Genomic DNA, 22,500 nt, shown 5'->3' with positions numbered 1-22,500 from the left:
ACAACAAACAAATTTGAATGGATTTGCAATTTAAAATCCATCAAATTTGTCGTGTTATGATATTGATAATGTGACGTCGTAAAGCGCTTTTACAGCGACACTTTAACATACAAAATATTCCACCACCTGTAATAACGCCATCCACACCTTGTGAGCCTGAAGGTAGTATTGTCGCGGGCAAGACATGCTACCGGAACTCCCACTGACTTAAGAAATCAAACCGTGCCAGGTCCAAACCAGACTTAATTTGACTCGAGAAATCTGATTTGTTTGATTTTTTATTTTAAGACTTAATACTATTTAAGTAAATGTGAAAGATGATTTCAGCAAAAAAAAGTAGGAAATAAATTGTTTTCATTATCTTTCTGATGCATTGAGCATATAGATATGATTTGTTCTTATTTTAGAAATGCTAATTTATATATATATATATATATAAGTAAGTAAGTAAATTGTTTATTATAGTGACATGTGTTAAGTACAATTACAACAACTGTCAACAAATATACATATAATAGGAATTTAAACACCCGGCCCATCGGGCCTACCGGTATATGTCACTTTTAACAATATAACATTCAATAAGAATACAATAATATTACGCATTGCGTTTATTATAAAAAATAGATTGTCTGTAAGTACATGTATATGCTGAGTATATGAATTTTCCTGTTTGTCTTGGGAAATTTACTAAAAGAAATTTGGTTTTGTCTAAATCTGACATATTGAATTTGGTTTAAATCTAATACTGGTAGAAAAGGTTGCTCTAAAATTGGAATATGATGTACAATGAAGCAAAAAGTGGCATTCATCTTCTACACTATTTGAAGAGCATAAAGTACAGAGTCTATCAGATAAAGCCTCTTCCTTATACCGTCCTGTTTCTATTCTTATAGGTAACACACCACATCTAAATTGTGCAAGTATAGAACGATTTGGAATATCCATAGTTACATATTTCTCAGTTTGAAAACCAATCTTTACGGCTTGGTAGGTTCTAAGTTTTGGGGCGGTTTGGAGATATATATATATATATATATATATATATATATATTTCAATAAAATACAATAAACAGAGATATCTTGCTCATTTTCGTGTTACTTGTGACAAATGAATAAAATCAATAAATGAAACACCGAAAGGATAAAAAAAAAAAGAGAATACCTGCCGGACAGGGAATTGATAGTACAGTGAATTGATTGATCTGAAAAACCCTTTTTTCTGGATGGAGAAAAACAACTATATGAAATATCAATGAACCCCTCCTAACACTGAAAATATACCAATGTTCTGAATTTAAAAAGAAAAGAATCAAAAACAACATCTTTGCCAATTTAGTACAAAATTTTTCAGTAACATAAGATGTATTTGTATACTAGTATTTTTTTAAGAACATTTTTCTGTTATAGCCTTTGGCATATTGTTTTATTATTCAATTGTATAAGTTTTGTAATGGTATCCTTCTGTATTTAATATTGATACCTAAGAAAAATGTAAAAATTTATATTTCTTTTTTCTGTCTTGTACCAAAAAAACGAACAAACAAAGAAACAAACAAAAAACAAAAAAACAAAAACAAAACAAAAAACAAAACAAAACACAAGTCTGGACAGCAGACTTGTGGATTTGTGATATATTTCTATAATATAATATATTTATTATATATTTGTGAATTGTGATATTTTACTTAAATAACACAGATAGACTTCCGGTGTATGAAAAAGGTTTGCTGACACTGCCAAAAAATAGACAGACCTTTGTACAGTCTTGGGGCCAGTGCCTTGTTACTATTTATCACTCAATGAGAAGTGACCATATATTCGCACTGTTTAGTCAATATGTTAATAATCTAAAAGGGCAATGCCCCTACGAATGTTTACACGTGGTCAACAGAGCGGAGAGCACATTACCTAGATGATATCTATATATAGAAGAAAAAAGTAACAGATGCATGATCGAACATATATTGCTTTAGGGTACTTAGGTATATTTTCTGTCAGTTTAAAAATAGTATGTTTGTTGTATAGAGTAATATTTTCAACATTTTCAGATTGAAAGTTAGGTTAATTGAACAAATTGTAATATTTAGGACTGATTATTTTTTTTAAAATAATGAATTCTGTAGTGTATGGTTAGCATTTCATATCTCTCTTTTCTCTTAACGTTGAGGAGAAAAAAGCTTTAAAAATTAATACGAAGGCATGAAAGATGTTGACCATCAGAAATATTCATTATTGAATAAAGTTTGTGATAAGTTACCTCCCTTTGACCACCTTCGTATATTTCTTTTCATTGACCACAGAGGCTTTGTCGGACAATGACCCTTACCTAGCGCGATTCATAATACTAGCATTAGCTGGGAATTTCAACTTGGATTACTTTACAATCTATCCGAGTTGATATTTTAAATGAAATATATATCAATTATGTCCCCTTTGTTGCTGTTTAAATCTTTACACCACCATCAGAAAAATTTATAATGGAACATTGCATACTCTTTAATAATAATATAATGTGTAGTTTATTATATTATGCCCCATTTTTTAAAAATACCCCGTTAGCGGCCTCATGCTATTTCTTTTTGTGGACAAGGGCAGCTTGACCTTTTTGCAGTCACATAAATAAACCACTTGTAATTGAGAACTAGCAAATGAGGAAGTAGGGAAGATATTACTGGTCATGTATATTTTTATGTTTTCATTTCTGTTCCCACGTACTAGCAGTTGAATTATAGTTGAAAAAGAGCGGTACCACTATTACATATATTGATTCAAATAAAAAACTAAACATAGCAAAAATGGAATATATCTTTCCTTTTCCTTTTCTCTTCCTTTAGAAATATTTATGATGTTTAAGTTCATAAATAGAACGTGTGCCAAAGATCTAGCCCCCCCCCCCCCCTTGCATGATAACTAAATGTATTTGATTTATGTAATTGCCAAGTCCTTGATTGTTTAAAAAAGGTCAGACATTCATAAAAATGGGTAAGCTGACCTAGTTAAATGTCTTGACAATATTGTCCACCCTGCTGGTAAAATGTACTTTAAAAATTCAAAACAGCGCCGGGTTGCCATGTTATCCCGCAGTATGTGGAGATAATTGTGATATTTTACTTTATGTTCAATTCTATAGATCATTGAAATACAATTAATATACTTATATATAAACCAAATACAAGAGAGAGTCAAGGACAGATTGGTGAAGTGGTAGATGCTTTAAACAAGAGCTATTTTAGTCATAGTTTAGCAGTAGAGGTACCTAAATCGGATGTTTGAATCAAATTCTGTTTCAGAATAGGGTTGGGGGGGGGGGGGTATTCGTTTTATTATTTTTTTTATGAATGCATGCGTGCATGTACCTGTGTTTCAGGTGGTCTACACATTTGGTCTCTAGTGAAATGAAACAAAAAAAGGATGTGTATGGAATATTCGAAGACCTTCACATTCACATGATTTCTTGGTCTTAACAAGCATTTTTAAACGTTATTCTGCTATCCAACGAACTATACATTAAACATTTCACCAATAATAATGTAAAGACCCCCCTCCTTCCATTCCCCCGACAAAAGTTAAAAGAGCCTATTGTAAATCAAATTTTAAATCTGTAAAAAACAAAGTCGATATTATTTCATAAGGAATGTTTTTACAAGGCAAAATTACATAACTTCCTTTTCGTTGTCATGTTTGAAGAGACCGGACACTAAAAGTTTGGTCATCTCTTAGAGATATTCTCAGAAAATATATGTGTGCATGGTCAATATCCGTCCTGTATCCGCTTTTGTACGTGGAAAAAAAACGGTACATGCGATATGAAATATATAAGTAAGTGGATTGTACACTTCCTGGTGTTAAAATTGACAACCAAATTGTGTTTTTAACTTCTTTTGACGTTTTCTTTGTGTACTTTTTTCAACATACGCTTTTTGATGAAATTTAAAGAAAGTCTTTGTTTTTGCAGACATGTTACATGTAATTGTCTACTTGTTTCTAGTACCTATTAGATACAGCTTAAGTGATGCTTTAATTTTTTAAGGAGCAATAACTTGTTAATTTTTGTAAATGAAACATAATTTCTACACGGGTCAGTTTTGGGCACCTGTTGTCCGTGTCGACCATTCGTTGACCTCCTCGTGTAGGGCATCTCAGGTCATGTCCTGACCCGACCAAATACCTGTTTCGTGGGATTCTGTGTACCAATGTAAAACACTTGATTTAGCAATAAAATATGGGATCAGATATACCAATTTTTGTTTAACTACATATTTTTCTGATATTTTCATTGAAGAAATTAGCACGTCAAACATTATTTTCACGAAGGGAAACGATGTGCTAATGTTAGCTTTATTCCATTACGATTTTTCGCAAGGCATAAATGGCAAAGTGTCGACGAAACGATATAGCAAATCAAATTAAAGTGAATTAAGGCAAGAATTTAAAACAAGTTTTCATTCCCAGAAACTGGAAATATAATTGCATCGAGAATCTCCATAACCATCCATTTAGATAGGACCCAAGTTTTCCCTCTCTGCCTTTCGTAACAGTTGGTTCTGAACATTCCCAATAACCATTAATTAAAATACAGGATAGTTCTTCACCATGCTGTTACTGTAGGACAGTGTAATTATAAGCTTTTACTCCAACCAGAGCTGTAAGTGTTTAACACGCCTGCATTATTGATGCATTTGTAACCTTAATAGTGCATGATGCGATGCGAAGTTTGCAATGTGCAGTTTATTCCCAAAGAAAATCGACTTGCAGAGATATTTTTGGCTACTGAATATTGCATGCTCTAAAAATACCTAAAACCTGAGATATTTTTAAAAAAAAACAACATGTATTAGTTTCTTTCTTTTTTATTACATATGAATATTTCTCCTCAGGCCGATTTGGTGTATTTTATTAACTCTTGCTTACATTTTACTTGCCACCCTCTTCAAATGACCAGTGACTGATTCACGTGCGAGTTGATATCAACAAGATTGTGAAAGTCTAAAATTTAACTGAGTGACTATTCCCGCTGTGTTTAAAAAATACATGACGCTATGGGAAAACCAACCGGACATGATGGTAAAGATGAGGATTCCAGAAAGGAAATTAAAGTTAATATATGGAGCAAATTGTGTTCAATGTACAATGTCCAGCATGGATTTCCTTAATTTAGGATACTTTTTGTACTAAAAACGACTTAATGTATATTCAGATATTAATTAATGAAAGGGTAATTACTAGTGATATTTTTGAAAACGTCATGAATTCGTCATTCAGTTGTACCTTGGGTTCTTTTGACACTTTGAACAGGAAAACCACTATATATCCTACGTTTTAAAACTGCAGTTGTCCCTCATTTTGTAAATCATTTCGCTGATCGCTAATATCTGGCATCTGACAAGTTACCTGCAATATCTATGCTTAAAAATTAAGGACATTTTTGTGAAATTTAAACAAATAAATTTCTGCAGCATCCGGGTTTTCGTATTCTTTTTTTTTCTTTAAAAGCGAAGTTGGTGAGCTGTCCAGCGTTATTGACATGCATGATGGACCTAACATGTGACTGGTAGCATATATAATTCAAATATACTGTGTATTTGTTCCTTTTCCATAGTTTTCAGGTATTATTGAATTAGTATCTTTATTATAACAAACATCAATTGTAGTGTGGTATTAATGTTAGTAGGAAAAGAACAAAACTGACGTAAACTAATGGAATATCCCTGAAGTCTATGGGACACGCCGAACTGCATGGTGGATTTGTTTATCGATAATGTTTTCTTGTGTAATTTAACAGTCTCTTAACCAGTTATTACGATGAATTTTAGGAGACATATGAATTTTTCACCCGTAATCAACTTGTATTTTTTTTCTGAGAAAATAATGGATAGAGATTTTTTTTAATGAATAACGTATGAATAGCCACCAATATGAACTGGAAAAAAATCAAATGAATCCGTAACTGCAGCTGACCATTCACAGTGAAATTAATATGAATGCTTAACCTTTAAGTGGCCCTTTGCCCAGTGTGGTCAAAGGTACATGAGAATATAATAAACCAAGTCAAAGTTAACAATCTCTCTCTCTTTCTCTCTCTCTCTCGTGAAAAAAAACATAATAAGCCAGTTTGTGCTAATGACACTTGCTTATGGCGATTTTGTGTTGATGATGCAAACTTCATATAACTTGGAACTCAACAAAAAAAAATTGGACTTGATACTTTGAAATTTAGCCTCTTGCGAACCTTAACTAGCAATTTCATATTGATTTCAACGTATTTCTCAAGGGATATTAGTTTCTTTTTGTCATTAAAAATCTTTACGTTGAAAGATGAGAATCCATACTAAAAAAAAAACTAACCAAGAAAAAAAAATAAAATAAAAAAAATGGAGAGTTTGAAAAACATATGTAGAACTGTATTCCTGCAAGCAAATTAATATATAGATACAAATTCCTCAGTTTTTCTTTGCTGTTGAAATAAATAGTACCTTAAAAATATGAGAGAATTTTTCAAATTTTAAAATTTTCTTTACAATATGAATTAAAGGAATACGATTATTAATTTAGATAACTCTTTGGGGGGCAGATATCAAGTTAAAAGAGGTACTCTACTATTTGTAAATTAGGTGGACATGCCCTAAATTATGGGATTCTCTGCTGCTTTAATTGCTCCTGGTTTATTTTTTGTGGGAATTTAATCTAATCACAAGGTATACCGCCGGTCAAAAGGTGGTCAAGCTGAATGACCGCTAGTCCCCACATGCGTTTTAGATAAATGATAAGGGAATGATTTTTTGTGGGAAATAGCGCTATTTTGAATTTAAGCCTCCTGAGAACGATTCGATTTTTTTAAACAATACACTGACCGCGCCTTGTAAAGCTATATTTTCGTGCTATAATTTTTATTGGATTATTTGAGATCTCGCGTGTCATTTTCAAAGTTCAAGTAGTTCTTGTAGTAAATGTTTGAATAACAACTGTTGTAACAACCTGTGTATTGTTTCAATGACTTACCAAAAAGATATGGGATTAGGAAATTCACACTAAACACAAGGTTCACTCCATAGTTCTGAATATTTTGTAATTCTCAGATTTATCTAAAAAATATTTGAGGAGCGGAGTGGTTTTGCACATGTTGTCCCACTAAAACAATATACATTCCAATTAAGAACATCTAAAAACAATAGAGAAATAAGTATGATTTTTAAGAGTCTTTCATTTTGAAATTAGCAAATTTCAAAGTTTCATAGTCAAGGAAGTTCTGGTGGTCTTGGTAAAAACTTTTTGAGTTGTTCTGAAAAACCTTTGAATCGCTAATATTAATTCTTCGTGCGTTCATTTACAATAAATCACATAAAACAAGAAATCATGTCCTCTGCCTAAATGTTTTATGCAAAGGAAATGAAAATGAAAATTTCTCAATCAGTCTTTTTTTCTGCTTCCTTTTATGGTATACAAACTTTTCTTTGATCTTTGATTCCAAATGTCATTCAACGTGATTCTATATTAAGGCATATGTAATTAAAGGACGTTAAAGAAGATAATATTTTTTCAGATTTTAATATTTGTGTATCAAGTTCTTGGTTTACGTTTATCGTCTGCAACTGTAGTACCTCCAGCAGCTGACCTCGATGAGTTCGAAACCGAGTGGTCAGATTATTTACTCTAGCCAGATACAATATTTGTTTAGTTGGTATGTACAGGGCCACATAGATAAAAACCTGACCGATTTACACTGACCAATTGACCAACGAGTGACCTTTTTTGTGGCACGTACCACAGACAAGTACAATGTACTTATAAGTTAAAATGGCGCCCAAAACGGAAATCCAAAATTTATACCAAATCTGTTGGGGTTTTTTTTTTTGGTAAAAGTATTTTATATCTTTTATGCATAGTTTTGAGGAAAATGTTTCCCTACTTTACAGGTTGATTCATATATTTTTACCTATTTTTTTTTTTAATTATTGCTGTTACTGATATTGTAATATTAACTTGTTGCCAGTAAAAATAGTTTTTGAAAAGAACTAAAGAAGTTTAAAGACTTAATGAATATGTTACCAGACGTAAATCATATCTAGGGATTGGGCACCGCTTTTAACGACCACTACGGATTATCAAGGTTTTTATCAGGTATGTAGGTGAGGTCAATGGAGGTCTTCCAAATCTTACTCTGGCTTGACACCAGATGACCTCTTGTCGAGGCGAATGTCCATTATGGTCAAGATGTACAAAGGCCTCCATGGAAACCCGCATCTCCGGTATCATGGGAAAACTTTTTTGTGCACAAAAAACATCGTCCACATGCATGTCTAAGTAGCGTCCAGTTCATCTGCTAAACATAGGGCACTTGTGGGAAAACAAACTAGTTGGGTATGACCTTAACTGCCCCTTTAAACCTACAGTAAAGCGAAACGCTAATGCACGTCCTAGAGATTGAGTTTGATTTCATACAGTTTTTGGATAGAATTCTAAATGAATGTTATTTACAGAGGATACATCTGTGAGATTTGTGCTGACCAAACTGGATTACATATATACGAGGAGCATTCCTCTTTATCCAAGTGTTGACCCCGAGTTAACCTCACAGTTTTGATCACTGGTCAACAATTTATTTAAGCTTATATAAACCTCCAATTTCAATGGTCTAGGTTAAATGGCAGAGGATATCTGAATTTTTTAATAACTTTAATCTGATTTATGGTCAGACTTGGATTAAAATTAAAAGAATATACAGATTGTATATGGAATCACAGTCTTACTTTCTTCACTTTGTGGAAAGCATGTCCAGATTTGAACAGTAAGTAATAGGAATTACATATTCTTCTGCTGTTGAATATTTTATCCTAAAAAAGTTTTTACCTTTTCAAATTAAAGAAGACTGTTAGATTTACATTAAAATGAGTAAAGTATTTTTTTTCTCTCTCTCTCTCTGCATTTATGATAAACAATGTTCAATTTATTTGACTCATTTCAATCCCCAACTTGGAGAGAAAAAGGCATAAAAAAATTATTTTTTTTTTTTTTGAGAGGCATATTGTTTGAGAATAATTTTATAAACAAAATTTTTTAATACATTAATTTACAGGTTTTTCATAGTAGAAGAAATTACATTATTTTGAGTATACCGTTTTTAGTGGCTCTCCGAATATGGAGTGATGACATGAACTAAAATGCTGTCAAAATGAAGTATGCTATAGGAAGTGAAATTCAAAATATATACATTGCATTGCTAAGTAACTTGAGTTGAACGATTTTCAGAGAACTGTGTGCTATTGAAAACGGCAAATTTAATCACCAAGTATGGCGTAATCTGACTTATAACTGTGGGAGATGGTGGCACAATCACTCTTGACCATGGCACATGACTGTCAGATTTTGGAAGAAGCTTGTGTCCAATAATCAATAGAGATAAAGATACTCCGTCAGGCTAGAGGAGAAAGAAGCTTTCGAGTTGACATCTCCTGTGTTCCATGAAAATGGAAATAATGGCTTAAATTTTTTTTTTTCTCCACTGTCATGGGAACTTTTTTCTTTGTTATTATATCAAATACATTTGTAATGGGCTAAAATGGGAAACGCGGAAGAAAAAGCTTAACGTGTGGAAATTAAAGTAATCATAGACAAGAACATCACTCTAATATCTTGAGTAATATAAAACTGGATTTCCACAAGTAGATATGTTTTGTGTACAGTACCTGACAACCAAAAGCATTTGTAACCAAATATCATGTCCATTTTCCTGATTACTTGCGGTTTCCCCTGTTGTATATTTCTGATTGGAAAGGGGATGTTTTTTCCTTTCAAATGAATTATTTTTTTAATCAAGACAAAAGTTTTATGCAATGAAATATTGCTACTACTTACCGTCATATATTTGTGAGCAAGTGGGAGGTGCAATAAAGTTTACTCATGCAATTATAAATAATCTTGAAAATATAAAGTACAAAAGTAGTTCATAGAAACTCAGTAAAAAAAAATGAGTGATGTGGCTATTGCAAAACTCTTACAAGAATTATTTAACGGTGGAAATATATACACTATATTTGAGACCTGCTTTGGTTCAATTTTTTTAAGTTAATTTGGTTTTACATTAATGGTTTAATGCACTTTAGGATAATGATATTTTTTATGTTTATATAGATTTTCTGGTAACAGGCCTCGTGTAATTATTCTTATATTCATTATATATTTTTATGATTTTGAAGTCATAGCCCAAAGTGATACAGCATCTGTGTTTGGCAGAAAAGAAAATTATATACATGAATGAGGACAATTCCTTTTATTTTATTTTTTTTTTTATTCCCCGAACTAACTCGAGATATGGTTTTCCAATAACACCTCAATTTGTATTATTTTTTCTATTATAAACTTTGAAATCCATTCCAAGCTTGACCGAAATTATATAATTCTTTTTCGAAGTGTGTATCATGATTTTGCCAAATTTTTTTAGATTTGGTTAGATGCTGCTGATAAAGTCATGGCTTTCAAACCGCCATGTTCCATCGTCTTGCACTTCGTCCTGGGTGCTTGCACTGTGCCAAAATGTGAAATTAAGACCAGCCTTATCTCGTCTAAGAACCATTTGATAAGCCTTGCGCAATTGGTGTTTTTGAAGGTTCTATGTTCTTTTCTCGCAGTGAGGTACCATAGGGATATAGAGCCGGTCAAAGATTCTCTGATTTTCAAAACACTTAAACATGAGTTAAGACCATGCAATATTACATACCTTGATTTAATGCATGGAAATGTAAAAATTGAAAACTATTTTAAAAACTCAAGCCTCCAAAAACTCCGAGAAACAAACAAAAGAACATTCAAAGAATGCAAATTTAAAAAAGAGATTTTGATGAAATGATAGCTTACCAATTTAAATGACTTTTTTTTTTACTGAAATAAGAATTAACCCCAAAATTTTATTATTTCTACGTTAATAGTGTTAATATTTAAATGAAATCAAATGATATTACTGAATAGATAGTGTAAAACATTCAAGATTTATGCTTTTATGAAAAAGAAGATGTAGTTGAGTAGTAATGAAGGGTCTTGGGTTGACTGTACAAATTATTGATCAAATGTAATGTATCATGCTCTTTGTAGAATTTGATGACATAATCATCTTTAATTCCTGCAGGAATCGTTTTTCTTTTTAGTCACCTATTATTTTATGTATCCAATCTCCTTTAATGAGAGTTGTCATTTTCAAAACGCTTCAAAACAAGGTGTAATCTAGGAAACCTGAAATAATGTTACCATTCTTGGAAAAGATTTTGAAATTGATTGTTTTTTGTTTACATTAAGGTACTAACTAATGTCAGATAATGAGAAATATGACGATACAACTTGCAGTACTAAAATAAGTCTTGAAAAAAAACATTTTTACGAAAATAGTAACATTTACCATGTTTTTTTAAACAAAACTTGCTCATACGGGATAAACCTTATTACTAATCCTGGTAAACTATATCAGATGGTTGATTCACTGGATTGTTATGAAATACTTATAGAATTTGAATATTTTTTTTTTTCAGTGGAACAAGAGAATGATCTTTTAGTATGTGGGCTATGCCAGACGAATTTCCCTTTACAAGACATCATCAAATTCATACGTCACAAGGTCACTCGATGTAACAAAGAAAATGTTGATGTTGAGACTTCCGAGTTTGAGGATGGCGAAGAGCCGGACCCAGAGTCACTAGCCATTAGCTCGAAGCGGACCAGTATCTCTGCCCCAATAACCAGAAAGGAACACTTTGAAAGCCGATTATCTCCAAAGCCAACTTCTGAGTCCAGTATCACTTTGAAAGATGTCAAGTTGCGGGATGAAAACTCACAGTCCAATCTCTTCTCAGATAGGGACTGCTCCAGCCGATCACCTTTTAGAACATATACTAATGACAAAAGCTGCAATACAGAAATCACAGGTATGTTTTGTTTTGTTCTTGTTTGTTTCGTTTTGTTTTAGTATATATTAAAAGATAATTTGATTGTGACATCCTGGCAGTTTCACACCTTTATTGCCATTCTCTTGTTGACCCTTAGCTTCCTTTACAAGATTGACCTCAGTTTAAACCATTTACCAAGTATAGTTCTAAACTGCCTGCAAGTGATAAAACTGCAAAAAGGAAACACATAAAGAAACCAAAAGTGATATGCCGCCGATTTTTGTAAAACCGTTGTTGAAAGTTTTGCATGTAAATGTCTATCCTTCAATACTTCTTTGTATATCCTGATAAAGAAAGTTTTATTATTCGAAAAAAAAAGTTTTTTAAAGGATAGAAATATTTATAAAATTTTTTAAAGAAGATTTTATGTGTGTGTGATTTTTTAAAAGTTAAATAATTACTTTTTTGATTAGGTGAATGTATACTTCATTAATCTGTGAAATTTTTTTGTTGTATAAAGGTTCAAATCATATTTATTTGGTTACCAAGAAAAATCAACTGCATTACTACATACAATTTAAGTAATATTTTTATCTAAGATAAATTTAACGTTTTCCAAGTACTACTCCAAATGCGTACTTTTTATGCACTTAAGTAATAGTGCTTTACGTAGGATATTGAACTCATTTTGCCAAAGATATATTGACCGACGAGAGATGGCGCGCAACAGGTGGTCCAGTGATCTGTGTTTTGACTTTTATATCCCTGGCGATAGCATCTTTCACTTGAAAAATTATATATTTCTAAGCAACATAACCCTTCAGGTTGTAGTGCTGCCTCCTTACGCATGCGCAATGATTCGCAGTCAGACAAAAACATTCCACGCAGTTTGGTGTAGATTGCTTCGCCAGTAGACGTCATACCTGCATCTCATCAAAGTAATGACCAGACGTAATTAAGCAAACAATTACATAATTGAAAATGAAATGAAAACCATGTTTGTTGATAGACTTAGCCTTTTAAAGACCGCTCTTTGAAGACAATCATATGGATGAAATTAAATTGGAAGACTGTAAATTTCTGCAAAAAATTATATCAAGATATTTTAAAGAATTGCAAAAACCTGTTTTGATAATGGTCATTTGTACAGATCCGCCTGGTTTATCGTAGACCTACTTAGTACTCTTACCTATAAAAATGAATTTAAAAGAAAGCAAAGAACAGTAAAGTTGTGTAATTATCTCGTGGAATTTCACAGCTGATAACGGTTTGGCCTTGTTTCATCTTTTAAGTAAAACTTTGATGACTGCACAAGATGCTTTAGGCGAGCACCAAGATGAAAAAAATATGTTTTGCATTGCAGACAAAGATTACAGTACTTGATTTAGAAGCGACTGATACCGCTTGCCTTGATTGATGATCGCCAAAACACCGCTTCTTGTTTTGATAGGGCTCCTATGTAACAGGGGGGATACTCTCTACCGCCTTTTGCTTATGACATAATACTCGTTTTTTTGTGCACGAAATCTGTACTGGCGTTTCTCCTCGACATTTTGGCACGGTTTATGAGTGGTCGTTTTTCGTGCTTTCAGAATAAGAAAAACAAACTTTTCCAAAATGTGTTCAAAATTAATCTTTTTTTTTACGAATATCTAGATCGCTTTAAATCGTATCTGCAGTGTACACGGCTTCGGGTGTACTTATGTAGGTTATTGTCTTACAATTATCACGCAAATTGCTCTATGGATCCCTTCTGTCTGCTCTTCTAACAATGATTTAGTGTTAATGTTGATATGAAGGACAACACTTGTGCTGAAATTATAACCTATTTGTTGAGGTTTCTTTGACATTTCTGATTCCAGTATATGATAGTTTAATGATTTCCTTCCAGGTACAATAGAAGATAGGGACAAAATTCTGCATTATCACCTTGGTCATATCCTTTAACCCGTTTTTTAATTAAATATTTGGTATCGAGCAAATTTTGTTCTTAATTTTCAGAAATTAAGCTTATTTTGTCAAATCAGTACAGAGTGAACCTTATTTTTGGACGTTTGTCGACGTAGACTGACCAGTTAAGTACAAAGTTTTATTTACAAAATGACTCTTGCTCAAGATAACCTATCATTATCTATATAGATCGTGTCCTTATAGGACCCACAATGTCGAGATTCTACCTGGTCAAATGATATCTAATTCGGAGACGGTCATTTTAAAACTCTCGTTAGAAGCATATTTTTTTTTTTAGAGATATAAAAGCTTTAAATTGCAAAAAAATTCCATATCAATTATTGTGAAAAATTGCTTAAAAGATAACCTCGAAAATCAAAATCTTTATTTTGATAACTTACATTGAAGTCTACATGTTGTATTTGTCATTCTTGAAGGACATTTGAGAATGGAATGAACTTTTCTTGACTTCTAAGAAAATCCAATATTTTCAATGACTTGCTTTCATCAATAAAATTCAATTTTGGTCAGTATTTTGTGAAAAAGCTAAATCGCTTCATTGCTTAAGGACTCGCCAAAATAATTGATTTTGATTGCGAAACGGAAAATAGTGGCTCCAGATTAGACTTCAGTTTAACGATCGATACAAGAAGTCCATCATTATTTTTTATAATTCTAAGAATCTGCAAGAAGTGTCTTGATATATTTGATGAGATAGGAATAATACTTTAAGCTCAGTGGAGGGGGTCAGAATGGTAAAAACGAAAGAAAAAAATTCTTATAATCGTTGTCTTAATAAATGTTGCACTACAATGTTGTACCACGACACGTGTTCTGGCCATCGTTGCTTTTACACATCAGGTCATGAAAGGGTTTAACAAATTTTCCAGACCTACGTCCGCCTAGGATTGCTGGTGGGGACAGCTTGGAAAATTTCATATTTTTGTTGGGTTTAATTTTTTTATCTGGGCAATAGGCAATTTGCCAAGCACATGGCTCAATACCCAGGGGCTGAAATCGACATTTTCTCTATATAGATCTCTGTCGAACGTGTGATCTATGGCCATAACACTGCATCCACCTTCATTCGAATTCATAAATTAAACAAGCCAGGAGGAATTGTCCGCAACAGTGGAGTAGTTAGGAGTGTCTTGTGGATGTCACCTCCTTATGTGCGTTTAATTTGCTTGTTGCATGGTACTTTTCAGATTCACTGATAATACTACCATTATTTGTAATGGTTACAATTGGGTGTATGTATCGATACCTATAATGGGCCCTTCTTGATAGAGTTGAAGTAAGTATGTAAATGTGATTGATTGGTGGGTCCTGTGGGCAATCGCCGGTGACACTTTGAGTAAAGTATTTTCTGATAGACCATAAAACGGATCCTGATCAAACACAAGCTAGGACCAGAATTTATAAAACATTTATGAAAAATCCTAGTTACCGGGGGCATCAAGCATCACTCGTTTAACTAGTTACATCACACCGAGACAGTGTCGCTCTTTGATTGGTTCAAATAATCTTTTTTAGTGATCAAACAAATTATAAACAAGCTTGTGGACGGTACGCCACTCGCCGTACTATGTCACACGTGGGTTCATTACCGTCTAGAAGTCATTATCTGATCTAACCGGGATAGAAGTGAAATCAAGCATTTTATTCTGAGAGTCAAACATACTAATAACCCTATATACAAAAACTAATGTCATTGACATCTATCTCCATCGATTAATAAGGAGATTCAGACGGTTGATGTTGGTGTAGAGTTTTAATGAATATTTTAAAACTATACTGGTACCTACTTACTGTACTAAATGATATTGAATTTGATGTGGACATGAAAGCTTTTTCCTCTCTTGCATCATTTAGTTCACTCCAGCAATAAATGAATGAATGAATAAAAATAATATTTTATAAAATTAAAAAACACAACAAAACAAAAACAAAAAAATGTAATCAATCGACACTAAATTCACTCGATAATAGTGTGTGTGTGTATTATCCCCGATGCTGTTAGTTTGTAAATTGTTGAATTAAATGTTTAATTACAAAAAATTTAAAGTTTCTTTTTCATTTCAATTTTCGAATACATTTATCAGTATACAATGAATATCTGTTGAAGGAATGATGAAATTTTAATTTAAGTGTACTACTTCTTGATTTTGGGCCAGCTGTGTAAAATTAACTGTAAAAGATATTTTGAAACATGAATGTATTTTTTAAATGAAATCAGAAGCACAAATTAATAGGACTCGAAGGTAATACTGTATGTGCTGTTTGTAGACGAAATGAAAAATAATGGCTATTTTGATAAGAAGCTAGACATCCAGAGCACATGGCAGACCATATTGCCAATGACCAGGCTGTGCCAAGATTAATTAAAACCAAAACAGATCAAGCCTTTGGTTTACGTATGGTATCTCTTGCCTGATTTACGAAAGATGATAATCAATCAAGAAAAAGAAATAAATCGTTTGGGTCAGTATGCCGTTTTGCGAGGAAAAATATGTTGGCATACAACCAATCTATAAAACATTGTGATCCCGCGGTGTTAGGGCGGAATGAACTGCTGATGTGTGGTACACAAATGTTAAGAAACAACGTTTTGCGTTTCGTTTCCCAATCTTAATAAAAGCGAGGATTGAAAGTGAGAGAATGGATTTGTTATGTTCGTTCAAATGTTAATGTACTGACTGGCAAAGAAAGGTGCGAGCAAAAATAAAACTAAATGTGTCTACTAAAATTTTTGGAAGGGAAAACTATTCACTAGTATATAACTGACCACAATAAGCCACATTTTGTTTAATGTTTAAAATAAAATTATGAAAATAAACAGCTTTACTAGTATTTAAGCAAATGATAAGCGTGTGATTCGTGGTCACGTCATTTGTACAAAGCGTTCAGGTGATTATGATGACCAGGGGCGGTGTGTCCCGGACATCTGTGACCTGTGAGATGATTGATGACGTCTGTTTTCTGTAGGATTCGCTTCAGTTGTCAACTTGTGGTTAGAATATCAGTCATTATTACTTATACCATGGAAGGAAATCCTTGTATATACAACATGCAATCGCCAGGCCATTTGAATATAGTCTCGACATAACGATGGTATTTTTTAGTTTATTGTTATCCTTTATATCCCCCGTTTTCATCTTGGAGCAGTAATAGTTTCCGTTGGCTATCTTACTCAAATTTCATCTTGAAAACAATATTTTTGGGTTTTAATGGCTAAATATGAAAGAGTAATATATATATAGTTCATATTATGTGGTATTAAATCTAACATGTCCTGTTAAGTTCACACCAATAACTGTCACAAAAGAAAGTCGTTAAACCGCATTACGCCTTATCATCTCGATCAATCAATCATTATACTTAAAAGTGAAATCAAAGTCGCCTTTTAGAGTTAAAAATTAGCATAATTATGCATTTACAAGACAGCTTAAAGAAATGGTATTTGTACATCAGGTAAATGTCTAGCATGCGGTTCCATAATTCTGTACATGTACATAACAGTAGCAAATCATTACAACGTATTAAGTCTTAAAAAGTCTACTATATTCCTATTCACACAAAAAAATTGGAATTTAGCGCTTAAAATTTACGAAACTTTCACGTGGATTTGTTGCAAGGGCTGCAGATTCTTCCATCATGTCTTTTAGCAAATATTTCTTTCAAGTGTTATTTAACGTTCATATATTTTTCTTGGCAAAATCGACGTCTTTTAGTAAACAAATCCTATCAATTGTGCACTTCCAAATCATCATATCAAATGGATGTAAGACATATCGCACCACTGCAACAGAGGGGTGATGTTATCATACTTCCCTCGCTAAAGATTTATATGAAGGTCAACCATTGAGCGTTTTAGCTCATTAGCATAAAACTTCCTCGTTGGTTCACATAATTTATCATGGTCAAGGAACCTATGCTGCATGCCTATTAAAACGCATAATTTTTGTAATATTCATTAAGTCTTTTACTGTACATACATATAGGTACATGTTTCGTATGAGTCATCACAAAGGGGCGACTGCGACCTGCATAACTATTTCTTTTTTCATTTAGAGATTGCAGATGTTTGTGCTAATATAGACTGGTCTTTATGGGTTATGTCATACGGGCATTTTTCTACACCTGCTGAAGTAAGTGCATGGGAATGTTATATAATTTGCCGTCCAGAAGCATCCACTTATCATAAAACAACGCATCTGTGGTAGGAAACTTGGCAAAGAGAAATTCTTGGTCACTGCCATTTTGACTTCACGTTTTCAAATTCTTGCAGGCAAGGCTTCCTGTGTATAAATTTTCACACATCTGACTGTTGCAGGAAGGATATTTTGATAGCCAAAATTTAATAGCCCAAATAAACGTAAACGACAAAATTTTCTAGAACACCCAAAAATATTTTATTTAACTGCTCTATGTTACTTGGCTCATCAGGACATAAATTTGTGTGAAGTTGTTATTCAAGAAAAGATGCGAACATGCATCAGTCAATCCCCGCAGCAAGAGTAACACTTTTCATTGAACAATGGGGAGCTCTGACGAGCCATTTGTTACGTTATGAAGCTATTTCGACTTCGAAGCAATATATTCTCATTGAACTTCTTCGCGTAAACAGCACTTCGCTCTCGGGAGCTTTCTGTATAAGGAATTACTCGAGCAATTATTTTGTAGTAATCTAATCGAAGTTCATGTAAAAACGACATTCAAGGAAAAGTCAAAGAATGCTATTAGCTGCTGCATATTTCCTTCATAATCACAAGTAAGCTGACAAAATTGTGCATGCCTTCAGTCCCCAGTTCGCATTACTGTTTCATTTTCTTGTTGCAGCGATCTTCATTCCAAGCATCCGCTTGATTACATTATAAAATCAGTACTGGGATTCGCTGTTACTTCTCTAAACAGTAGATGAAAAATTTGTCACCATTGCAAAAAGAGAGTTATTATGGGTGTTGGAAATTCCTTGATTTGGTTTCATCTTTATTTAAAAGTCAAGTAATTGAAACCTTTTTTTATCCATTATGACAGTGAGTATTAAAAGTTGAGTTACATTGACCTTCTCACCCATGTATGTAAATGTAAATTAAAAAGATCAAATCTTAAATACTTTCATCTTTCTTTCATATTTGGCCAAACTTTTTAAGTTTGCTATTATATAACAGTAAACAACATTCATTTACATCTTTTGTGCTGTCATATTTTGCTGGGCTCCCGTTTGCAGTTGAACATGTCGAAGAATCTCGGTTTTTTCCCCATTTAAGCCTTTTCCTGCTACATCCGGGATCTTGAGTGATTATACCTTTTTAGTTGTTTAATGAAATGAATATTGATTTTTGGCGAAGACACATATCTGTACATCAATATTTTCACTATGACCAGAAAACAATTTCTATCATTGCTTATCTAATTAGCATAGTTGTATCGATTTTTAAAATGGTTTCTAATAAATCCTTTTCTTGAAATGACCAGATGAAGAATTTAAAAGAAGGTAATTTTGTCAAAATAGCGCCTTTGTGTTCGTTTTTTATGTTAGACAAGTTTGTTACATGATATCACTATGATACTTTTCAGTAAATTTAAAACAGTAAATTTGTATCGAGATGGTCATTAAATTTCTCAATTTCTGCATAATAAAATGGTTATCTTAAAAATCGAATGTCATGCTTGTATAAATATATTTTAGGGAAAAAACACAAGGCACTTGAGCATGAAATTATGCAAAGCCGTCGAACTCAGATTTGCATTCTAGGTCAGCATGCGGCCAGAAGTAGCCCACGTAGCTTGGATTATGACAAATCATCTATTACGTCACCAGCAGGTTCCCGGATCTGCTTTGTTAATTTTTCAATCGATTCTTAGGAACTTTAACCCTAGACTTGCCCATTCTGGTTTACCATGAGATGACTTTAGAGGTATTCTCAAGTGGTAAATATATGCAGGATTTTATGATCTTGAGCAAGTTCTTCTTTGTATTTAGGAGAATTCGATCCGATTTTTCTCGTGACCATTACGATAATTGCTTGTTAGTTTTTTTTTTTTCTGATGTCATTCTTGCGATGTGTAAGTTGTTAAAAAATAATGAACGGGAAAAGCAGTAATAAATTTCATTATTGTAATTGATAGAAAAGATACAGTATCTTCTTTTCATTTATTAACACCCGTTTTGAATTCGAAGCAGTAAATTCATTATTCAGTTTATTTGTCTTTGAAAATCGAGGTAGAACCGATGAAATATTAACAGTAACTCAGCTGTTTACAGCGTCAATATTGCACGCTTCCTAAGGCTGGTCAATCTAGGTCGCGTGGTCAATAAAGGTCACCTAATTCCGTTGTTACCAGACACCCATTACGCACCGGACAGCAGATGGTTCCGTCCGAACTATTGATTGGAGGTATTTCGAGGACAAGGTCGATCCTTATAAACAACCCAAAAATATATATATAATGCTGTTTAGAATCCGTAAAATGGAAGCAAAATTACATAAGCTTATTGATGATATTAATAGGGTAATGTAAATCGAACTCGGTAAATACTATTAATCGGACAATGCACACAAGAAAAAAAAAAAAGAAAGAAAAAGTTCTAGTAAGGTCATGTATCTTGCAAAGAAATCGGAATTTTTTGTGTACCAAGCAGTGTTATGTAATTTTGGTTTAAGATTTTATGGTGTTTGTCCTCCTTTTTACAATAGCCTTAAATCACACCTAGGACACACGTAACACGACACCAGTCTATAAACACAGACTTTTATCTCGCTGTACTAAAGCCCTTCTCAAGTTCATTGTACTTTCAATTTATTGTCTTATGGTCATCTTTCTACTTTTTAATCCAATTTTTATCCTCATCAGTAACAATTCCAGGGAGTCTACGTTTTTCACATTCACTCAGAAATCCATGAAGATAACTGGCTGACATGCGACACATGGTCGTCTGTCGCTATAGCAACACCCGATATACCAGGGGTAGTTCTGTTTGTATCCTGTAGCCATTGGCTTTAGCATTGCAGCCAGTTGCATACTTAATGAAACAAGGTACCAGGGGACCTTATGTCCAATACCTGTGGCAAAATCAATAAAAAAAATGTCGCTTCATTTTATGGAAATCTACTTTCCTAATACTTAAAAAGTAAAGACTTTCTAAAACGCTTTTCAATGTTAAGAGGGAAAAAAACGTTCAGAAAAGTCGAACAAAGGCAGTTGTTTCAGTAATTAGTGATTAGTAGTCGCTGGTTTATTTGCACATTTTATGATGATACATATGATAGAGGTTGGCGATGACAAAGAACAATGATAACAAAAAAGGAAGCTAAGGATGCACATGGTTCATTAGAAACAATACGTACAAAGCGACCCGATCAGGAAACCCTTGTAAAGAGTTAGTGCATTCAGGACAAAGCTTCAAAGTGACCCAGATCAATCAGTGGCTGGCCATGATGATCACAAACAAAGTACATTGACACAAACCCTTCCAATTATCGTTACGATAATGTAACGTTTTTCAATATCCGCGACAACGGAAGCAAGACGTTTGCCTACGCTCTCCGGCTGGATCTAGTTCGCACTCAGAGTGACCGATATCTAACTAATGAAGGACTTCATTTTTGTATTTCGGAGTTTCGATGATTACAAAAGCCTCATCGACCGCTACACTGGCCATTGTTTGTGTTATATCCTCTTGGGCCTCATATTGCCGGTGTAGCATCATTGATTAGATAGTAAATGTCATATAACGATCTAAACGGTGTCATTTTTTCTACTCTGGGTTTCTGTTATTGACCAACACTAAAATGGTTTGAGTAGTATTAATACCATGAATAAATTATATATATCGCTTATTGACTACTATGCATACGTTTTCCTTATCCGTATTTCTGCAATAGATGTTTTATATTTGTCATGTAATGTCGCTTTCTTTGATGTATTGAGAGAATTATTATTCTTCAATGTTGCTGTAAAGGGATTGCAACTTGACCTGATATTTGGATTTAGAGATGGACTAAGAGACAAAAAAGCGAATCTGTTCGCCATCTTCTCATTCTCTTTTTCCCTTGAAATTGGCTTACCTGGTATATTTCAAACGTTCAACTTTAACAAGTCATCACATCAGATAGATAGTTTCAATTTATTAGGAGGATGTTATTGATGATATGAAAATAAATCAAAGGTCATATCTATGTGATAACATGACAAAACCAGTAATCAGAGGCTTTCACTCCTCCTGTTTTCATGAAATGTAGTCAATTTAATGACAAGATATTTCGGTATATCTGCCGTTCCGTGGTTCCTTCAATGAAGGTGATTAAGTTTATTTCTTTAATGATAAGACGGATGACAAGGTCTGAGTTGACTGGACAATAGAAAAAAGGCCTAGACGAGCTTTACGGGAAAAAAACCCGGACGAGATAGTTTTGAATCAGGAGGATCTTTTTGATGCAAATAGGCTGGGAATCAATGTGACTAATGAACTTCTTTTCATGTCCGGAGAACTTATTTCATCAGGTCGTGGTATTTGTCTTTGATCGGCAGATTGTTACGGCGTTGGGATAATTTCACTAATAAGAGATCTTACCGTCCGGTGACGCACAGAAAATAACGCCAAACGGGATTCCTTTTTCATTAATCTACGAAATTGCACATTATAAAGAGTGTAACCTACGAAAATGCC

General features: G+C 33.3%; 1 protein-coding gene across 1 annotated transcript in view; it reads left to right on the top strand.

The window, feature by feature from the left end:
- Positions 1-22,500, top strand: part of LOC133182204 (B-cell lymphoma/leukemia 11A-like) — a 38,478-nt gene that overhangs the window by 7,594 nt on the left and 8,384 nt on the right. The window contains exon 2 of the mRNA XM_061316958.1: positions 11,520-11,912. Coding sequence (XP_061172942.1) covers positions 11,520-11,912 — 393 coding nt within the window. The remainder of the gene's footprint in view (positions 1-11,519; positions 11,913-22,500) is intronic.

The sequence above is a fragment of the Saccostrea echinata genome, unplaced genomic scaffold, assembly GCF_033153115.1.
Source record: "Saccostrea echinata isolate AGI-Se365-2 ecotype Australia unplaced genomic scaffold, CSIRO_AGI_Sech_v1 ptg000009l, whole genome shotgun sequence".
NCBI lineage: Eukaryota > Metazoa > Mollusca > Bivalvia > Ostreida > Ostreidae > Saccostrea > Saccostrea echinata.
This window is presented reverse-complemented; position numbering and strand designations above follow the sequence as displayed.